This window comes from Osmia lignaria, chromosome 2 (genome assembly GCF_051020975.1).
Source record: "Osmia lignaria lignaria isolate PbOS001 chromosome 2, iyOsmLign1, whole genome shotgun sequence".
NCBI lineage: Eukaryota > Metazoa > Arthropoda > Insecta > Hymenoptera > Megachilidae > Osmia > Osmia lignaria.
Window position 1 is genome coordinate 10,923,037 of NC_135033.1, and position 18,972 is coordinate 10,942,008.

Consider the following 18,972-nt stretch of genomic DNA (forward strand, 5'->3'; position numbering starts at 1 on the left):
ACCGGTTATAAGTTCGGCTTTTTATATGATTCACCTTTCCCTCTAATTTTATCAGGATAAAACACGTTATCGAGCGTTCAAGGAATTCAACGTCAGCCCGAAGGATCCGAAAGCACCGACTGCGCATTTCGCTGCAACGGAAGAAAAAGGACGCTAGGTACTAATCGAAATCAGCTCGTTAACGCGTTCACTGCCGCATCGTAATTAATAAAATTCATTTATTCTTAAATTTAACCTATCGCAATTATCTACCATACATTGTCAGCGTAATAGCAATGTTATTCAACTCTTATCTCTTAAATAATTATTTTGACTGTAGTTGACGCGTTAATGGTTCGCGGTTAATTTATCACTGTAACCAACTGTTATCTACATGATGTACTTGAAGAAAACAAAGTGCACCCGAGAAATGCATGGTTGAAAGTTTCGTATGAAAAAGAAGCGCCTTACAAATTGTAGCTGCTGCCGGGTTTATCGCGAAATCAAATGTATTCATGCCAGGAGAACTCACGCAAACCCGATTACGTTTCTTTCCCTGACAACAGCATGGAACAGGCTTTCTTTCCAGAAGAAATTAACGCCGTTCGATGCAGCTGGCTTACCCTGCAGATTATATAACGATCAGCCACGAGTGGCCGGTCGACTAAAACGCATATCGATCAGTCTACCCTTAAATTCGTATCTCGAGAAGAAAATGGTGTGTACGAGCGATAGGTATTTCGAGGGGTTTCAAGGGTTTTCTCGAAGGGCTATCTCGGACGAATACGTGGATCGTTGGATTAGTCTGCTTCTTTATGCAAGGCACGCTCGGCTCGAGCTAGGCTAACCATTCAGACTCTGGCTGAACAAAAGCCACGGATAGCCCTTTCTTAATGGGCAACAATTAATGAACGCGATAAAAGATCTCAACTTTTCTATCGGTAACGATATCAGAAGGTTAAAAGTTAAATTTCCCTTAGACAATTGAAGAAAAAAAAAAACGGAATTGAAACTGCAAAGGGTTGACGCTCAGCATCGATGGATTATCGATCCCGATTAACCCCGTTTATGGATAAACCCTGGCTCGAAGCCCTATTCCAAATATTCCGAGCCCTATTGTCCGTGATGCGTGTCAGTACGCTCGATAGCACGATGCAGTTGTGTACTTCGCTACGGGTTAATCAATGAGCCAAGTGTTCTCGCTATCGTGTCATTCAAAACGATAAGTGTAACAATACCGAATACAAGTTTGCGCGTACTAGGCATTTCTCGAAAGTCCCCTTCGGTGGTGTCTCTGCTAGAAAATTTTAGACTTTCAAGAATCGTATTTCTGCTTAATTGTAAAAGTTCCAACGGTGTTCGGTCTCGCGAACAGGATACATCTAGATTAGAAAGGTAGAATCCTACCTGAGGTGCTCCAGGTAGAATCTCGCCACATCTGGTGGTCGCCCAGGTGAAGTATCCCACCACCTTTTACACCCCCTTCGTCCTTGGAGCCACCCTCGTCCACGCCCCAGAGCTTTTTTGCCGAGGGAGCGAGCTGAAACAATATGAGAAAACGGGTCGTAAGTACACGGGGTCAGTGAACACATTTCAGATCCAGCACGTGCTGACACGAAACTCCCAAGAGCTCGTGTGCCTCGTCTACCGAAAGATACGAATGCCAACGATCGTATTAATTACACTAACGAACCGCGGATCCGCTTAAAATTAGCGTATCCAGCGTGTTTAATGCGAGTGCACATGCACCCTTCTTTAATTCGTCGAATTAGAAGCATCAAGTACCTCTTATTTTTCAACATTTATATTCTTTTTATCTTATCGATGTTTCGTTCGATAGATCCGCTAAAGGTTTGATTTTCTATCATCGATACGTGAATATAAACACCGTTGCTTCTCTGTTGGCAAGTTCGACGGGTAAGCGCAATGTTTGGCGCGAAAAGAGGATTCTACAGGCGTAGAGATCGGAATCGAAAACAGGAGGCGAGTCGTAACGTTTCATCGTGACCTGAACTCCGCTGCACTGGTCCCGACCTCGCCTAACTAGAGGTCAGTGACGTAACCAGCAGAGGTGGGGATGGTAGGGAAGCGTCCGCAGATTGCGGGATCCTAGATGCAGGTATACTGCACACACTGGTGACAGTGCAACGGAGCTCAACATAGCCGATAAGCTTTTATTTTTATTTTCAATCGCGCGAATCTCCTCGAATTATCAAAAACCTTTGAAACAATCGCTTCAAGATGCGTTTAGCGGATCCGACTGCAAGCAGTGTATAGTTCGTAAAACGATATCCAAGGATCGCGTATTTACGCGCGATATAACGTCACCGCATCGTCGACCACTTGCGGGTCGATCTTACAATCTGACATTATTTAACCGATTATTAAGAGAGAAGGGGAAAAGAAATATGCAAGATTTTGCATCGATTCGGCGAAGATGAACAACGTGTCCCGAACTACGCGTGATGTATTTATATTTTATCGATTACACGAACGTGGTATCGGGTACAATAGCACGTGCGTCATGCAGCGAGGCAGATATATTCGCCTCGAACACACATCAGCCACGAAATATCAAACGACGCTGTTTATCGCTTACAACATATCAGCGAACGCGTTAATTATGTCTTAAACTGTAAAAGAAAAAATTGTTCTTAACAAATTAACTCAATGGATACTCTGTCTTTTCTACATAAATTCTTTGTTACATGTACAGCTGGCTTTTCGATAAAATTCCCTGGCAAGGCTGCTGCGTCTTTTCACCTAGATCGACAAATCGGACGATAACAAGGAACACATAGAAGAAAAAAAAAAAAAAGGAAAATATCGAACGGGTCACACGGGTTTAGAAACCGGTTAGAAATCCCACGGGGGGAGAAAACGTTGTACGAAAAAGTGCAACGTTCACGATTCGCGTGTATCAAATTGGAAATCAAATCTTCGTTTGCATCACACCGTACGACACATCTTTTTTTTTCTAATCTGCATCTCGTTCCGTTTTAACGAATCAGTAAACGATTGTCGCTTTACTAACGCAACTTCGATTTATATTCGTAATATATCTTAACAGGCGCGCTGCGGGCGCCACGGATCTGCGTCATATGCATATAAATATATATTAATATTAATAGTATTATTTTTAATATTTCATTCACCCAACGAATGTCCAACGGCCCTCAATTTGCAGCGCGTTAAAGCATGCGAGTTCTACTCTCGAGTGAACACCTACCCTTGGAAAGATAGCGCGCTCTCGAAAGCATCCAGATGAAGGGCGCCCCGGGCAAAGGGCTGAAGGTAACTTGATTCATTTTTGAGAAAACGTACTCGGGCTTAGCTGGGTACTTTGGTGATTCTCTGCTGCACCGAATGTGCAGTAGATACCAAGAGTCGGGTTCCTTTACGTATAAGAACGGAATGAAAAACGGAGTGGAACGGTGAACGAAAGGTTTAGGAAGGTAAGGGTAAGGGTAAGGGTAAGGGTAAGGCTCGGTCAACCGGGGGCGATACGCCGTGAGTATCGACCGCGTCGCCGGCCGGCAGAGACGCTTTTACACGTTAAGCACGGTTACAGGGTGGAAAGAGACGGAAAAGAGTCGAAAAGCGAACGGACGAGAGAGAAGGTTCATCGCGAATTTCTAAAAAGGGAGCTCGATTCCACGGATAAACTCGATAGAAATATTCCCTTGCATTGTTGCTGTCTGGTAGTAAACGAAAGTACGAACGCGGTTGGTAATTAAAGAAGAAAGAAGGAAAAATGTTACCTTCCATTCATTCGGTCTGTTCGTTAGCGATACCGAACAGTTTCGACCCTTGAAACCGTGGAGTAAAAAACTTTTTGCGCGTTCAGTGAAGAAGAAAAAATAAAAAACGACGGATAAAAACAGAAGGAAGGAAAGAACAAAAAGCCATAGAAATGCACCGTGATCGTCTCGCGGTTCATTAGACCAGGAGGATGATGTCTTTCTATCCCTTCGAATCGGCCAACAGCAGAAGCACTCTGGAACGTTGGTCGCGGCAACGACTCTACTAGGGGAGGAAAAGAGAGACGAAAAACGAAGGTGAGCGAGCGAGAGGAACTGCTCTACACATCGAACGATGGAAAAAGAACAAATAAACAGAGAACGAGACGAGACGAGACCCAAGAGTACTGGATCTCTCTTTCATTGAACAAAGCTGGAGATAGCTTGCTAAGCCGTACCCCACCAGACGGTCCTGACTCCCTCTACTGCCGTTCCGTTCCGTACACCGTTCTCTCCCGACTCAGCGGCGCACACCCACGAGGTTCTCCCACCGCTCGACGACGCTCGAGCGTCGAGCGGCAGCGTGGACGTCGCCGCTAAACTGCCACGGGGCCACCGACCCCTCCCCAGGCCCCTCGGCCGCGGGTCACGGCCACTGTCCTCGCGAAGAATCAGCAGCAGCAGCAGCAGCACGAGGGAGGCGAATCCTGTTGTTCTCTCTTTCTCTGAATATCATCTAGCTTTCTGTCTCTACCGTGCGTGTTGGATGCGTTCGCGTGCGCATGCGTCAGTTAGATGCGCGCGCATCCATACGTACTAGGGAAAATCAGCTAGGGGTGGTTTGTTTTTTTGCTATTACGATTTCATTTTTTTTCTTCATTCGAACGATATTATACCTACTACGACTACGCATCGAGAGATTAAAGCTACCGAATCGTTTATCCTGCATCTAGAATCGTAAAACGCAATGTAAATATTTGCTCTTTGATGCGGACAAAATATCGCTGAATTAGACGTTCAGAGGTTAGAATTACTGGCGCATTCACAGAGCAATTAACCGATGTAACTAGTTCACTCGAAAGGACATGGTTAAAATGGAGTTTATGCATTGATGAATATTCTCGAATCCAAAAGCACGTATTAGAGATCCGATACGGATGCGATGCATAACTGCGATGGATGAGAGAGTGCAATATATGTAAACCCACGTTTTGGTTTTGTAGCATAGCCGAACGCAGTTGCGACCGCGCGGAAAGACGCGTGGAAATGAATTTCTCCCAACACTACACGCATACACATTGGTTGTTCTCGATGACGAATCTGCAAGCGTAACCGATGCGTTTAGGTTCAACGACATGCGCGTCACGTCACTACAAGTCACGACGCGATACGTCACTTTACGACATAAACGACAGAATACGATACGAGGTGACCGACGCACGTTTCTACGATCACAAGGAAACACCATAAAAGTTCATATCTGACACTACTCCTAAACGACCTCTGCCACCGTGTTACAAATTTATGCGATACGCTTTTCGATAGCCAGAACGATCTCCGCCAACCCCTCGATCCAGGGGTAGAGCTCGATTTTAATACAAAAATCGTACCACGATTTCGAATAAGCTTCAACTTCCATCGGGTGAAAGTACAGAATGAGAGAAACCGATTACACGATACGGAACGATTACACCGACTGTTAGCGGAAAAACTATCGAGAGTAATTCGCCCGTAAGACGCGGAACACCATAAAATCAACTTTTTCGTGAACAGAGAAAACAAAGGTATAAAACAGAAACGTTTGACAAGTTGAAATAAAGGAAAAACAATCGATACATGGAAACATCCCTTATGCATTATTTCTAAATAATAATGAGAACGCAAGTTGGTTCGCTTCGAAGCTCCAATCACCGAGAAACTATCGATTATCGATACCGCTTTGCGTAAGTTCACTGACATATAAGCCGATGTCAATAAACATTCCTTTTAGAACCGCGCAAATCATCAATCTTTTTTTTTTTTTTTTTTTTTTTTTTTTTTTTTTTTTTAACCCTTCGAAGAGGGTTAATGTTCTATCGCACAATATCGCAAAGGTGTTTCTTTGGAGGCTGACGTCAGCCGAGAAACCGGAAACTGGTTTCGCTCTTCTTTTATCGCGAATAGAATACGATAACGCGGTCGCGTAGGAGTAGTTTCTTAGCAGTTCCCTTGTGTCTTAACCGGTCGCCTTAGCCCAACCATAATGTTGGCCGTGATTCAAGACCGAATATCTTTCCCGGCGCTTGTTTACTTTTTCCACGAGAATTTCAAGCCTTTTAGATGGAAATATCGTGTCTAGACGAAACACAACCGTGGAACGCAATCTGGATCAACGGCTACGGCTCGAAGATAAAAAAAAAAAAAAAAAACGAAGAAATAAGATGAACCCGTGGTTGAATATTCCGAAGGTCCCTCTAACGAGAACGCTGGAAGTGCGCGACGATAAGAATTATGAAAGTAACATAATCGAAGAGCGAGCACTGATCTTGTGTAACGATTATCGCGAAGAGGCCTGCGAACCCGTGGGCGACTTAACTGCATAACTATTCCTAACCATCTGTTATTCTGTCCAGCCGAGAGAAGAGAAAGTTCCTTGCAACCAAGTGACAAGCCAACATTTTTCATTCTTATGTTCAAATTGAAAATAACCACTCCTCTGTGGAACGAACTGTACCGATCCCGGTGCATCGAGTACCACAGGGATCCGTCTGCTTGTAAGCACTGCAACGCGAATTACCAAGCTAATTGGAACACATTTTGTGGCAAGTAAGGTCAGACCTGAACACCTCGAAGCAACTAGAAGAGATAGAGTGACTCACGCGAATCAATATCCCTCCAAGCACATTTGCCGTTTATACAATATTGGCGCAAGAGTACCGCGCGGTGTGTGCAGTGCATCTGGTTCGTGTATAAATATATTTATCTTCTTACGATTTTATCGATACCAGGATCGATACGCAAATACGTCACCTTACGGCAAATGCTTGTTCGAACGAGCGTGCTTTCGCTGTTGATTCAAATGAAATATTTTCCGACAAATATTTGACGTCAAATTCAAGGACGTTGTATAATAGAATAGACGAGGATATAATTTTTTAATTCGTCGTTGATTAAAAATAATTAAAGCTAAAGAATACGACGAATGAAACGATGTACATATTTATAGGATGAACGATACGAAAATGTTTTCATTCAGTTTTTCGGCTCACGCACCGCTTCGCGTGTGTCACGGTTGTCCAGAGAGGACCCTGACAGTGTTTCAATCGATTAGGTGTGCGCCAGAAGGGGGAACCACGAGCAAGGGGGAAGGCATGCAAAATATAAAGCCGTATAAATTTAAATGGCACCGGTCCAAACGCGATACACCGTGGTCGAAAAAATATATACACGTAATCTTTACGGTCGTGAATGATTGATAATTATAAGAAGAAAAAAAAAATTCTTCCCAGATAACGAATACGTAATATCGTTCTTACACGCTTCCACACCGAGAAGCATTCTTATAATCCGTGCGAAAGTACATTAACCTAAAACAACGCGAACATTCTCTCCCGTAACTCTGGCATTACTTGCTTCTTGCTTACGTATCAAAGCAAGACAGAGGATATACAGTATGTCCGGTTCAAGTTTATACACCCTATTATTTCGCTAATTATTCAAAATACGAATAAATGTATCATACCATTTATGTCTGATTCGATGAGAGAAACTTCGTAGATTATCTGAATTTTTTTCTTAATTATCATTTATAGAGATAATAATATCAAACTGGCGAAATTGAGACTTAGAAATTTTTCCCTCCAACTAGCTCCTTTACTCCGATACGGTTACCAAGATCTATCCGGAAGGTCGGCGACGCACGGAACCTATGCTACGCTTTTGTTTATCAGTATAATCGCAACACCAACTCCAGGCGCTTCCACCACTCCTGTACAGAATTCGAGATAAACAATAAAGGAATGTCCGAAGAAACGGAACTGCAACAAGGATTCAACCTCTAGATACATATTTTTTCTATGGCCAAAGCGTGCCAGCAGCGCTCCAAGGATTCAAATCCGCAGCTGTCGTTTCGAGGAGGTTCTCCCTCCTGTCACGAAACTTTTTTTTTTTTTTTCCTTTCTTTCCCCCCCTCACTACTCTTGCCGGAGACCGTATCGAATTACTTAATCGTGTTTTGCAACACGATCGATAGGAATTTCAACGTTTTGTCTAATTTCTTTTCGAAGAATCGCACGCATTGTTTAAAGAGCTCTCTCTCTCATCCTTTCGTTACAAAGTATAATGCTAATGGTTCGTTGTTGCGTTTACAAGGTTAACCGAGTTCGGAGACCCGTTTGGTTGAATAAGTATCAGACACCTTCTTATATTTTGCTCACGATTCGAATGATTCTTTAATGACTTTATTAGCATCGATATGTCATTCTGAAAAGCGCGGTAAACAAAAACAACCATCATTCTTGAGAGACTATTTTTCTGATTACTTCGGATAATGAATAAAAAGTGCATAAAACGTCGAAATAAATCCTTCGAAATGATATATTTTTGCTTTAATGTCAAGGAAAGCTGTCAGAAACGGGATTTACTCGCTCGACGAAAATGTAAACAAACTATAATCTTGCATCCATTTTCGTTGCTTCATGGGTATGCCAAAAAATGTTTAAATGTAGGATTATTTTTGTCATCGGGAACGTCATTCTAAATTCAAAGATATACCAAAATACAACTCGGTTGAATTTTAATAAAAACCGATTCGTCATGTGTCAAATGAAAACGAGTTAAAATTCATTGACCCTCGCTACTATTACTAATCGAAGTATATATATATATTTTTGTTTCTATAACAAGGTAAGAATTAAAATATGAAACGTTAATAAACATGTATACGCTGAAATTCATAATTGGCCGTATCCAGTAGGTGTTAGATGACTAACGGGAAGGTATATAGAACATCTTCCTCGTAATAGACACCTCGCGAATCTGTCGGATATGTATGTCGCGAGGAAAAGGTGTTAGAAAAATATTACACGAAACACGAGCCTCCCTCGAACTTCATAAACATGGAGGTTCCCGTTGTGGAGTAAAAAAAATTGTCGAAACATAACCTATAAATTCACGAATGTTCGACGATCCGTTTCGATTCGTTATAAACGTGTCGGAAAAACGGGGTAAATTGAAGTTGAATAAATACCATGTCGGGCCCCAAATCCTTCATGTCGCAATAAAGAAAAAGATCCCGCGGTGGTTTCATCCAGTCGCCTGTGCTCGTGCCTGCTCCCTGGCCGTACCCTACACCGAAACTCTCCACCGTCTCCAAGGTACCCTCGGCACGGCGCGTCACCTCCGAGAGATTCACCGTTAACCCCGTGGTACACCGACAACTCGAACGAGAAATTGAACTGCACACACTGTTTTCCACGCACTATCCAGTAGTCGAGGCTATCTTGGAGGCGATCCGTTGAATACCGTGGAGGCGTTGTTAGGAAATCCAGTGAATCGTCGTACGTCAACTGCGGCGTCGGGGCGCGGACGCCGATTCAGCCGGCACTGAATACACACCACTCCCGGTTGTTTTCACGTTCGTTTTTCCTCTTCGAACGGCGGACAGACCTCTCGTGTACGGCACACCACACCGCCGCCGTTGTCGTCGAACAATACGAATCGCGTCACCGCAGACGATAGTGTGAGAGAGAAAGAAAAGCGTTCGACCGCCTGTCAAACAGTTCGACACCTCGGGTGCCTCGATGCTGCCACTGCTACCTATGCTCCTCTCTTCTTCCTCGTCCTCTTCCTCTTCCTCCTCCGCCTCCACCGCCGCCACCGCCACCGCCGCCGCCGCCGCCGCCGCCGCCACCGTCACCTCCTCCACCTCCTTTCTCCTCTCGCGCACTTTGCACACTCACTCCGCGAATACGCGTTTATTTACAGGGGGAGCAAGTAGATTTACTCCGTTCTTGACTAAATTCACGTCCGTCTTGGCATATCGCGAGACGCGTCGCGAAACCAGTGTTGAAATAACGCTAAGCGTCACGGATGCTCTTTACTCGTGTCTCTCGTAGAATTATCGTTAACCGGCCTCTCTCTTCGATAGAGACTGTCCTCCTAACCGAAACAAAGAACGACGCTCGAACGGGATGCCCTCTACCGGCTACCTAACCAATCACAGTTTACTTTACGAACATCAACGACCAATCACCGTTCTCCTACCTTCCACCCGTTTAATTTAACGACCTCTCACGGCGATCGGATGAAAATTTGATCGCTTTAGTTAATTTACCTGGATTTAACTAAATATTAACGACTGAAATCGAAGAATAATTTTACATCGAACAAGAAATGCTTATATATCCTTTCGTATCGTTTCAACGATAAGAAACTAGTATCCAATAAAAATTACGAAATCATCAATTTTAAAAAACATTACAGGTCAATGTATAAATAAATAATAAAAGTGTACCTTTTTCCAATTGTAATTTTTATTTCGATTAAGCTTTGAACTAGCCGAAGGTCATTGCCTCATGACCAGCTATAAATTCATCGCTTGTAATTTACTAAACCACCGAATTTCGGCCCTGACACAGTTTGCACGAATAGTCCACGAATCAACTGAACTTTCTATCTAACTCATTGTTAACTAATACTACGAGTGTCAATGACATCCCCGTAATTAGATACTCGAACAGGAATTAACTTTCTCATAGGTTCATACATGAATGTATCATTTTATAGCAAGTATTAACAACCTTGCGATAATTAAAATTGAAAAACACGCATACATGCGTGTGATATTTTTTTAGGCATTGATATATAAAATAGTTGTGTATATAACGGCACAGATATTAACACGTAGAAATAACAACGCGAACGATATTCTTTTCGTGTAATAGAAAAGATGAGCCTTACCCTTCTGTGAGAAGCATCCTCGATTAATCTCGCTTACTTAGACGTAGGCGTGATTGTACCATTGGTATTGCAAGTTCTGACAGCGTTTCCTCATAGACATTAAATACATCTACGGTGTGTCAATGCCTCGATAGAACGATTTATAACTTAACGATGAGTCGAAAATTTTTCATTTCGAAATTACTCAGTTTTAAAATAAAACAAATTAGAGTAAACGTTATCAGCAAAACGCATTAAGGAATATAATATTTAATTATGTATGTCTTGAAATAATCCAAGAATATCAAATATACTTTCTCTTTTACATTTGCATTTTTCGTGAATTTTATAGAAATCTAACGGGTTTAATGAATTGGGTGCGGTTGCAAAATATCTAAGTAAAGATACTACAAAGACACTTACCTGACCATTCCTGAACTGTTGCTGTTGTTGCTGTTGCTGATGATGAAATAGAGCAACCTGTTGCTGAGCTGTCATCTGATTATTGAGATAAATTAAATGTTCTGCTCCTGGTGCTCCACTCTGTATTAACACAACAAAGAAAAAAAAACTGTTAGTAATTACTAAATTAATTAACCTTCACATAATATTATTTGTTTATTACGATTAGATCTCAATTTTCTAACGTAAGTTCGTACTAATCATAATGTCAATTTGTAAGGTGCTACTCACTTTTAGTTGCATTGGGTGTATTTCATACGGTAGATGCACATTGTTCATAGTTTGTAGACCCAATTGTTGAGGTTGATTCTGCTGTGGCATACTCAATTTAGTAATAGGATATTTCCACTTCTCTGGATTCTATAAACCATTAAAGCTTAAGGTCAAATAACTGGAGTATACGCAAACTGAATAAGTATACTAATAAGTTTAAGTATTAGAACAGCAAAATCAAATCTTACTCCAATTCAAAATACATAAAATATAATTTTACATATTTAGTACACTTACATTATCAATAATAGCATCATCTGCAAGAGCCCATGCACGCGGGGCTTGTTTTGTTTGAAAAGCTGAAGACTGGGCATTAAATTCTGCTTCTGTAGGTCGTTGGAATACATAACCCACCATGGCATCATCTTGAGTTCTGCTTACACCTATCTGATGCGTTTGACCAGGTTGTATACGCATACTATCTCCACCAGCCATTACTTGTCCACATTGTTCTGCATCCTGTTGACAATGAAAAAATATGAAGTAAATAATAGTTTATACAATTGGCAATTTAAAAAGATGCAGCTTGCTTTAGAAATATATTGAGACTGTTTGATCCATTCTAATACCACAATACCCCTTTCAACATATATTTTATTTAAAGAAGCTCATTTTTTATATCTTCATTAAGTTCTTGATCTTTTTTATAGCATCAAGAAGGTAGCAACACATGCAACATTACTCTTATTTCATCGGAGTAAGCAACTTGAATACAACCAAAACACCTTAATTCCAACATGATATTCTGCCATAATGGATCAAACAAAGCACAAGCATATACAATACTTGTGCATATGTACAATAAAAAAAATCTTTTTTCATGCCTCAACAATATAATGCAAATTCTTGTATTGAATATCAGTGTATTAAATAAAAATAAATCAAATAGAGTAATATAATGATAATTTTTTCGGCTCACGTTTTAAACGAAATATTTCAGCCACAAGATACATAAGATAGGTTATGACATTTCGATTACGAGTAGAACTTTGATTATTCGTGATAAATTGCTAAAGAATATATACCGATAGATAATTAAAAAAAAAAATAAAAGAAAGATTGAAATAAATGTATACCGTGGGTATATGTCCATTCGCGGAAGGATGGTGCAACTGCATCGAAGGTGCCGGTTCTCCTGCGGCACCAGCGCTACTCGCACCAAGCCACTTCATCGTTCTGTCAATCTGTACCGCTGCTTCGGGCTCGATGAACGATGATTAAACAGATAAGAGGAACTCTCACTGTGAAGGTTAGCTCGCTCAGAACCGGCGTCTGGAGCTAAAGGTAGAATCGCCCGCTACGTCTGTTCTGCGGGCATGTTCTACGTGTGACTTTCAACAGTGTGGCATCTCCGCTGCTTCCACGACGACGAGGACGACGGACGACGACAACAACGAGAATAATCACGGAAAAAAAGTATCGTATTTATGAAACTGCGATTGAACGCCAGACAGTACAGCAATGGCAGCTGGGCGAGCGGTGCTGCCGGAATTTTGACAACACTGCCGGACAACGAGGAACGAGAACACAAAGAGAATTGTTCAACTTAACACAGCTTAATCTACTTGGCTTTTTAAGTTTTACCAAACGGCACAACAGCTTCGACGACGAACGAACGAAACTGAGGGGATGTCGAAGGAAAAAAAAAGTGAAACATGCAAAAAACGACAACTGCTTGTTCATCGACGGACGGGAGGGAATTAGGGGTAGGAAAGCAGAGAGGGGGAGGTGAAGCAAAAGATCCGCAAAATTCAGATTCCTCGTATTGTCACCGATGTTACGAAATTCATTTCCGAAATGATACCAGGTACAATAATGGAGGTCCTCCCTTTTCCGATTTTACATACAAACTTTACTCCGGCTACGATTACTCCGAATGATCACCGATTGATAAATATCGTTTGATTAAAGTTCTATACTATTCGTTCTCTTTATGGTTACTATGCACGCTCCGATTTTTCACACACTCATCCCGTAAAACTAAAGCTTAAAATACACTATTCACAGGTATGTACAACGTAGTACAGGCACACAATGTGCGTCCACCGGCATACGCGTGTTTCGCGCGCAAGGATGCTGCGCGATTTTCGGATGGGTTCCAAAGGGTGGGAGGGGGACAAAGAACCAACCCGCGTTTAGAAATACCGCGACAGGATACGAAAACCAATACGTTATTTATGTCAATTTCATGCTTTTCCTACCCGCGACTATTCGGTTTAATTCTTTCTTTCACCACGATAACAAATCCGTTAATATCACTTAAATAACGTTCAAACAATAGTTTTTATACTTTGTCCGGCGTTAATTTGTCCGTTCACATTCACACAACGCCGTGCTTACAGTGTCAAGATTCTAGGTTATACAAGAAAATTGCACATAAAATGAGTAGATAGCAGTGTTTCATGCTAAAATCAAACTTACAATTTTTACCGCCATCTAATATAAAAGACACGTTCTAAAATTAGCTTATGCTTATGTTTCTAACGTTCTATGTATTATTAGTTTATTAAATGTTAATTAAATTTTGCTTCGTTTGTAAAATACTTTCAAAAAATATAAAGTATAAAATAAGCGCAGTTATTGGTTAAAATGTTTGCGTTTATTTCAGTGCAAACTCCTCATAAAGTACTTGCAGAATTATAACTTATACTGGCAGCACTCACCACATAAGACAAGTGTTTAATGACTGTAATTGAATAGCACATGAAAAAGATCAAGTTGACAATTTAATGTAAACGTCTTGTTCCTATGACTAAGTTAATGATAACGAATGTTTTTTATTTCACGTTTAAAATATTTTTATAAGAACGATGAATTGGTTGGTAAGCTAACATTTTATTGATGTAGCTAACGATACAATATTATACATAATAAATATCGAAATATATTAATGTCAGTTGTTGACTGTTTATGGTAGCTATATTTTATTCTTTAAGTCGTTTTATCTGTTTTTTTAATCACGTATCATTAGACATAGCAATTTTGTTAAACATAATTATTACAATTATTTCAAAATTATATCTGCAACGTCGTAAATTTCTTCATTGTCGACGAAGAAATTTCAAATAGTTTTATGTAATTATGTGATAATCTTCGTTTATAGATGACGTAATGCAATTCATTCGATATAATAATCTTTTACCATAATATAAAATGGCAACATTTTGGTCAGGAAGACCTGGTTGGTTAGGAAAAGTAGGAATAGCATTATTAGCTACATGGCTTTTGGTACTAATAGTATCTGTATCACATATCCTTAAGGCAAATAGTTTGTCATCTAATAATGAAAGTCCTACAAATAAAGAAAATGCTCAACGTTTGGCCCAGATGGTCAATGATTTTGAAATTCTCAAGAGGCAAAATGAAGCATTAAAGAATATCATTTTGGGGTAAGCCTGCAACAAAAATGTTCCAAAATAAACAGGTTTATTTAAAGTTTAAAACAAAGAGCATTGTGATCTTTTCGTTGTACAGGATAACATAATTTCCAGAGAAAGATCAAAATCCATTCAAGGAGACCATCTAGGTTCAATACAAGAAAAGCTTGAGAAAGTATCCCTCTATGATGAATTGTTGGATCATAAAGACAATGTTAAACATGGCATTCCTTCTTCTGAATATGAAGAATTACGGCGTAGGGTAAGAAATAATGTACAAGAACTATGGTAAGTACAATATCAACCATGTAAATTTTTAGTATATTGTAAAGTATCAGTGTACTCCATGCTAATACTTTAATTTTCAAAATAGGTATTACATTAGTGCTGAATTAAATAAACTTAAAAAAACTATTGATAAACCCAGTTATGAACAAAAAGAGAAAAAAATACAAGATATAATAAAAAATCTTTGGGATCATAAGAGATCTCTTATTATAGATATTGATAAATTAACAAAAGCAGATGGCTATGATGAATGGCGTAAAAAAGAAGCAAAAGATTTATCTGATCTTGTTCAAAGAAGATTCAAGTATTTACAGAACCCTAGTGATTGTAACAAAGCAAGAAAATTAGTATGTAGTTTAAATAAAGGCTGTGGATTTGGTTGTCAGGTAAATAAACTTTTACTTAATATCAAAATAAAAATTCATTGAAAAGGTTGCAAATACAATATATCACATGTTTTAGCTTCATCATATTACATATTGCTTCTTGGTTGCTTATGGCACAGAAAGAACACTGATAATTAAATCAAAAGGTTGGAGATATCACAAGGATGGTTGGGAGTCTGTTTTCAAACCATTAAGCGATACATGTATATCTATAAATGGTGCATCACATGCCAATTGGCCTGGTGATTCTTCTAAACAAGTAATCTCTTTACCAATTGTAGACAATGTTTATCCTAAACCAAGATACCAACCACCCAGTGTACCGGCAGATTTAGCCTCAAGATTAGAAAAACTTCATGGTCATCCATTAGTATGGTGGGTAGGTCAAGTTCTAAAATATTTAATGCGACCTCAGGAACATGTTACGAAAACGTTGAATTATGCAAAAGAAAGGCTTGGTTTTAAAAAACCTATTGTTGGAGTTCATGTAAGAAGAACAGATAAAGTTGGTACTGAGGCTGCTTATCACGATATTGACGAATATATGATTAAAGTTGAACAGTACTTCGATGAACTTGAACCAAAACCCGAAGTAAGAAGAGTTTTTCTAGCCAGTGATGATCCAAAAGTGATTACAACAGCCAGAAATCGTTATACAAATTATGAAATAATAGGGGATCCGGAAATCGCGGAAACTGCATCAGTTGCAAAACGATATTCGGATTCTTCTTTACAAGGTATAATTATCGATATACATCTTTTATCCGAATGCGATTATTTGGTATGTACGTTCAGTTCTCAAGTATGCCGTGTGGCTTACGAGTTGATGCAAACATATTATCCCGATGCTTATAATCGATTTACATCGTTGGATGATATTTATTATTATGGAGGTCAAAATCCTCACCCCCATCAAGCCATTCTAGATCATCAACCAAGGAAAAGTGGCGAAATAGAACTAAAAGTAGGAGACTTGGTCGACGTATTTGGTAATCACTGGGATGGTTATTCTAAAGGATATAATACTCGAACCAGTATGACAGGTCTATTTCCAAGTTTTAAAGTGAAAAATCCAGTTGATGCTGTAGATTTTCCGAAATACCCAAACGTTCCTTTAAATGAAAATAAGAACGAATAGTCACATTTCGATCGTGTAGTAATCTTGAAAATGTTCAGATTGCTTCGAAAAGAATATAACTTGCCTTTATATTTAAATTGTTACAAAAAGTCATGTACACTTATATATTTTACTACTAACAAATAATGGATTTAATTCTCTCGTAAATTGAAATTATCACGAGTTGTGAGACAAGGAAGTTATGCTGCTATTGCCTACACAAATGATGTGTTGAATTTCAAGGAGATTGTTTATAAATATTTGAGAAATAATACCATAGAAAATTCTTAATAAGTTTACGATCTCTTACGAATTGAATTAAAAAATATAAATAAATTAAAAAAAAAAAAAAACATAGTGATGCAATGTAAAGGTTTTATATATTTTGATTGACGTTAAAAAATTTTTACTGTTATGTTGATAAGAGATTTTATTAGAATGTGACTGTATCAATGTATTACATTGCAATTGTTCAATAATTTTAAGATATTCTTTTGTAACACGTGCATTTAAAATGTATGAAACATGTTTGACGAGGTATAAGATTTGTGCCAATGCATTTGATTTTTTAAGTATTATTTATACTGGCAAGCCAATGTTCATAAAAAATATACAATGAAATATAATTGACCACATCTTAAAATAAGAATTTTGTATTACTAGATTTTCTCACATCTCCTGATAAAGGCTTGCGTTATAAGTTATTGTCGTAACGTACAATTTGTACATAAAATATACGATACGAATGTTAAGTATATAACAGTTTTTTAATAATACTAGAGCTTATACAATACGCATAAAAAATATTGCATAAAAGTATCTATAATAAGCATAAAATGCATAGACATCGAGCTGGGCTTGAGGCCTATCTTATACAAATAAGAATGTTTCCTGTATACACATTGTAATATATTTTATACTTGTACACCAATCGCGATTGAGAATTGTTATGATATTATAGATTCTGATTTTGGTTTTTAATAAATATTTAATTCATGAATTCATGAGTTCCTTTAGTAATCTAAGGAAATGTGAAAAAAACCGAAAAATGAAACATAAATTTGTGTAATTGTTATAGGTGATTTAAAAGATCATCATCGAAGGAAGTCTACTTTGCTTGATGCTATACAATATACGATATCGAGTTATCGATATATGACGAACAACGAAGTTAGTCAAATTTGACACAATTTTTGTATTTGTATTTATTTTACAAAATATTTCGTACTATTTTATATTTCTTAATGAAATTAACTGAAATGATTAATGAAATAAATTTTGTATAATATTTTTGTATGTGAATTTAACATAATATTGTTATAATATCATTGATTTCATTTTGGTACTAGTGCCAAATAATATTTATTGTGATGTGTAATTATATCAAGTTGATTTTAAATTTATAAGTATGTGAAGTCTTTAAACATTATGGCGCAAATCTGTCGTATGAATAAATCTGAAGTACCTGTTTTAATTCGTATTCTTAACAGCAATTATAGGTGCTGCAAAAGGTTAGAATTTACAATAAAGTATGACAACCAATTTTATGTTAATTTATAGAATAAAATATGATTTTTAAAGACATAAAACCAACTATTACGATGTATTGCGTATTCCTCAAGATGCAACACAGAAGGAAATAAAAGAAGCTTTTATTAGGCTATCAAAAGAGGTAATGTTATTCTTCTTAATTGCTTGCATATTGTTAGTATGTTTTATGTTTTAACATTGAATTATATTAATTTTAGCTAACATACATATTTTTTAATTATATTACATTCTTTAGATGCATCCTGATTGTGGAAATAAAGGAAGTCATGATGATTTTATAAAACTCAACGAAGCTTATTCTGTTTTAAGTAAAAAAGATACTAAACACTATTATGATTTTGAAGTAAAATATAATGATTCAGCAAATTGTGATTTTCATTCCCATAGGTATGTTTATCAGATGAATATTTATTTTAAAAAATTAAAACAATTGATGTCATTCTTTTATTCATTTTTCTATTTTCAGATTTTATAACTTTAATGATTTATGTGAAGTTCAAAATAATGAACAATTTGGAAAAGAAAAAGCAAAGGTGCTTGGAGTATGTGTGGCAATCATGATTTTTGGAACCATCATGCAACTAATACGGATTAAGATGTGGTCAGATTTTAATAAACGTGCAGCAATAGAGAGAAATTTAAAACGTGAGTTAGAGTATCAAAATTTTAAGGAACAAAGAGAAGAGATTCTAAAATTAAAACAATTTAAATTAGATGTACATAATAAATAACATTGTAATAAACTTGTATTTAATTCTGTACATTGTGATATAGCAACATTTTCAAGAATAGTCAAAATATTGAATACAGTAAATCTGTATTTAAAGTAAATTTTTAATGTAACTTAAGCAGTATGTAGAAAATTTTAAAGTTATTTATTT

At 38.1% G+C, this 18,972-nt stretch overlaps 3 protein-coding genes across 6 annotated transcripts in view; 2 read left to right on the forward strand and 1 right to left on the reverse strand.

Annotated features, from left to right (window-relative positions):
• Window positions 1-12,582, reverse strand: part of pum (pumilio) — a 63,124-nt gene extending 50,542 nt beyond the window's left edge. For 2 of the 3 annotated variants that reach the window (XM_034333850.2, XM_034333849.2), the window contains exons 1-5: window positions 12,449-12,582; window positions 11,610-11,831; window positions 11,331-11,459; window positions 11,061-11,180; window positions 1,387-1,519 (exon numbers count right to left, since the gene is read on the reverse strand). In XM_034333850.2, the coding sequence (XP_034189741.1) occupies window positions 1,387-1,519; window positions 11,061-11,180; window positions 11,331-11,459; window positions 11,610-11,831; window positions 12,449-12,544 (700 nt within the window). In that variant the 5' untranslated portion in view covers window positions 12,545-12,582. Of the gene's footprint in view, window positions 1-1,386; window positions 1,520-8,946; window positions 9,566-11,060; window positions 11,181-11,330; window positions 11,460-11,609; window positions 11,832-12,448 lie in introns of those variants that run through there. The other variant, XM_034333851.2, reaches the window with a different exon arrangement.
• A 476-nt stretch (window positions 12,583-13,058) lies between these two features.
• On the forward strand, window positions 13,059-16,893 carry FucT6 (alpha-(1,6)-fucosyltransferase 8). Of its 2 annotated transcripts, none has more exons than XM_034333854.2 (5): window positions 13,059-13,179; window positions 14,476-14,761; window positions 14,864-15,037; window positions 15,123-15,423; window positions 15,500-16,893. In XM_034333854.2, exons 2-5 carry the CDS (start codon window positions 14,526-14,528, stop codon window positions 16,559-16,561), a joined length of 1,773 nt encoding a protein of 590 aa, XP_034189745.2. In that variant the 5' UTR covers window positions 13,059-13,179; window positions 14,476-14,525; the 3' UTR covers window positions 16,562-16,893. The 2 variants fall into 2 exon arrangements, with proteins under 2 accessions (XP_034189745.2, XP_034189744.2); XM_034333853.2 differs by lacking the exon at window positions 13,059-13,179 and adding an exon at window positions 13,981-14,194.
• Window positions 16,894-17,819: 926 nt separating this feature from the next.
• LOC117608564 (dnaJ homolog subfamily C member 4) lies at window positions 17,820-18,944 on the forward strand. Its single transcript, XM_034333870.2, has 4 exons — window positions 17,820-18,051; window positions 18,122-18,212; window positions 18,327-18,478; window positions 18,558-18,944. The coding sequence occupies exons 1-4, from the start codon at window positions 17,969-17,971 to the stop codon at window positions 18,820-18,822; spliced, it is 591 nt and encodes a 196-aa protein (XP_034189761.2). The 5' UTR covers window positions 17,820-17,968; the 3' UTR covers window positions 18,823-18,944.
• The last annotated feature ends 28 nt before the right edge of the window (window positions 18,945-18,972 follow it).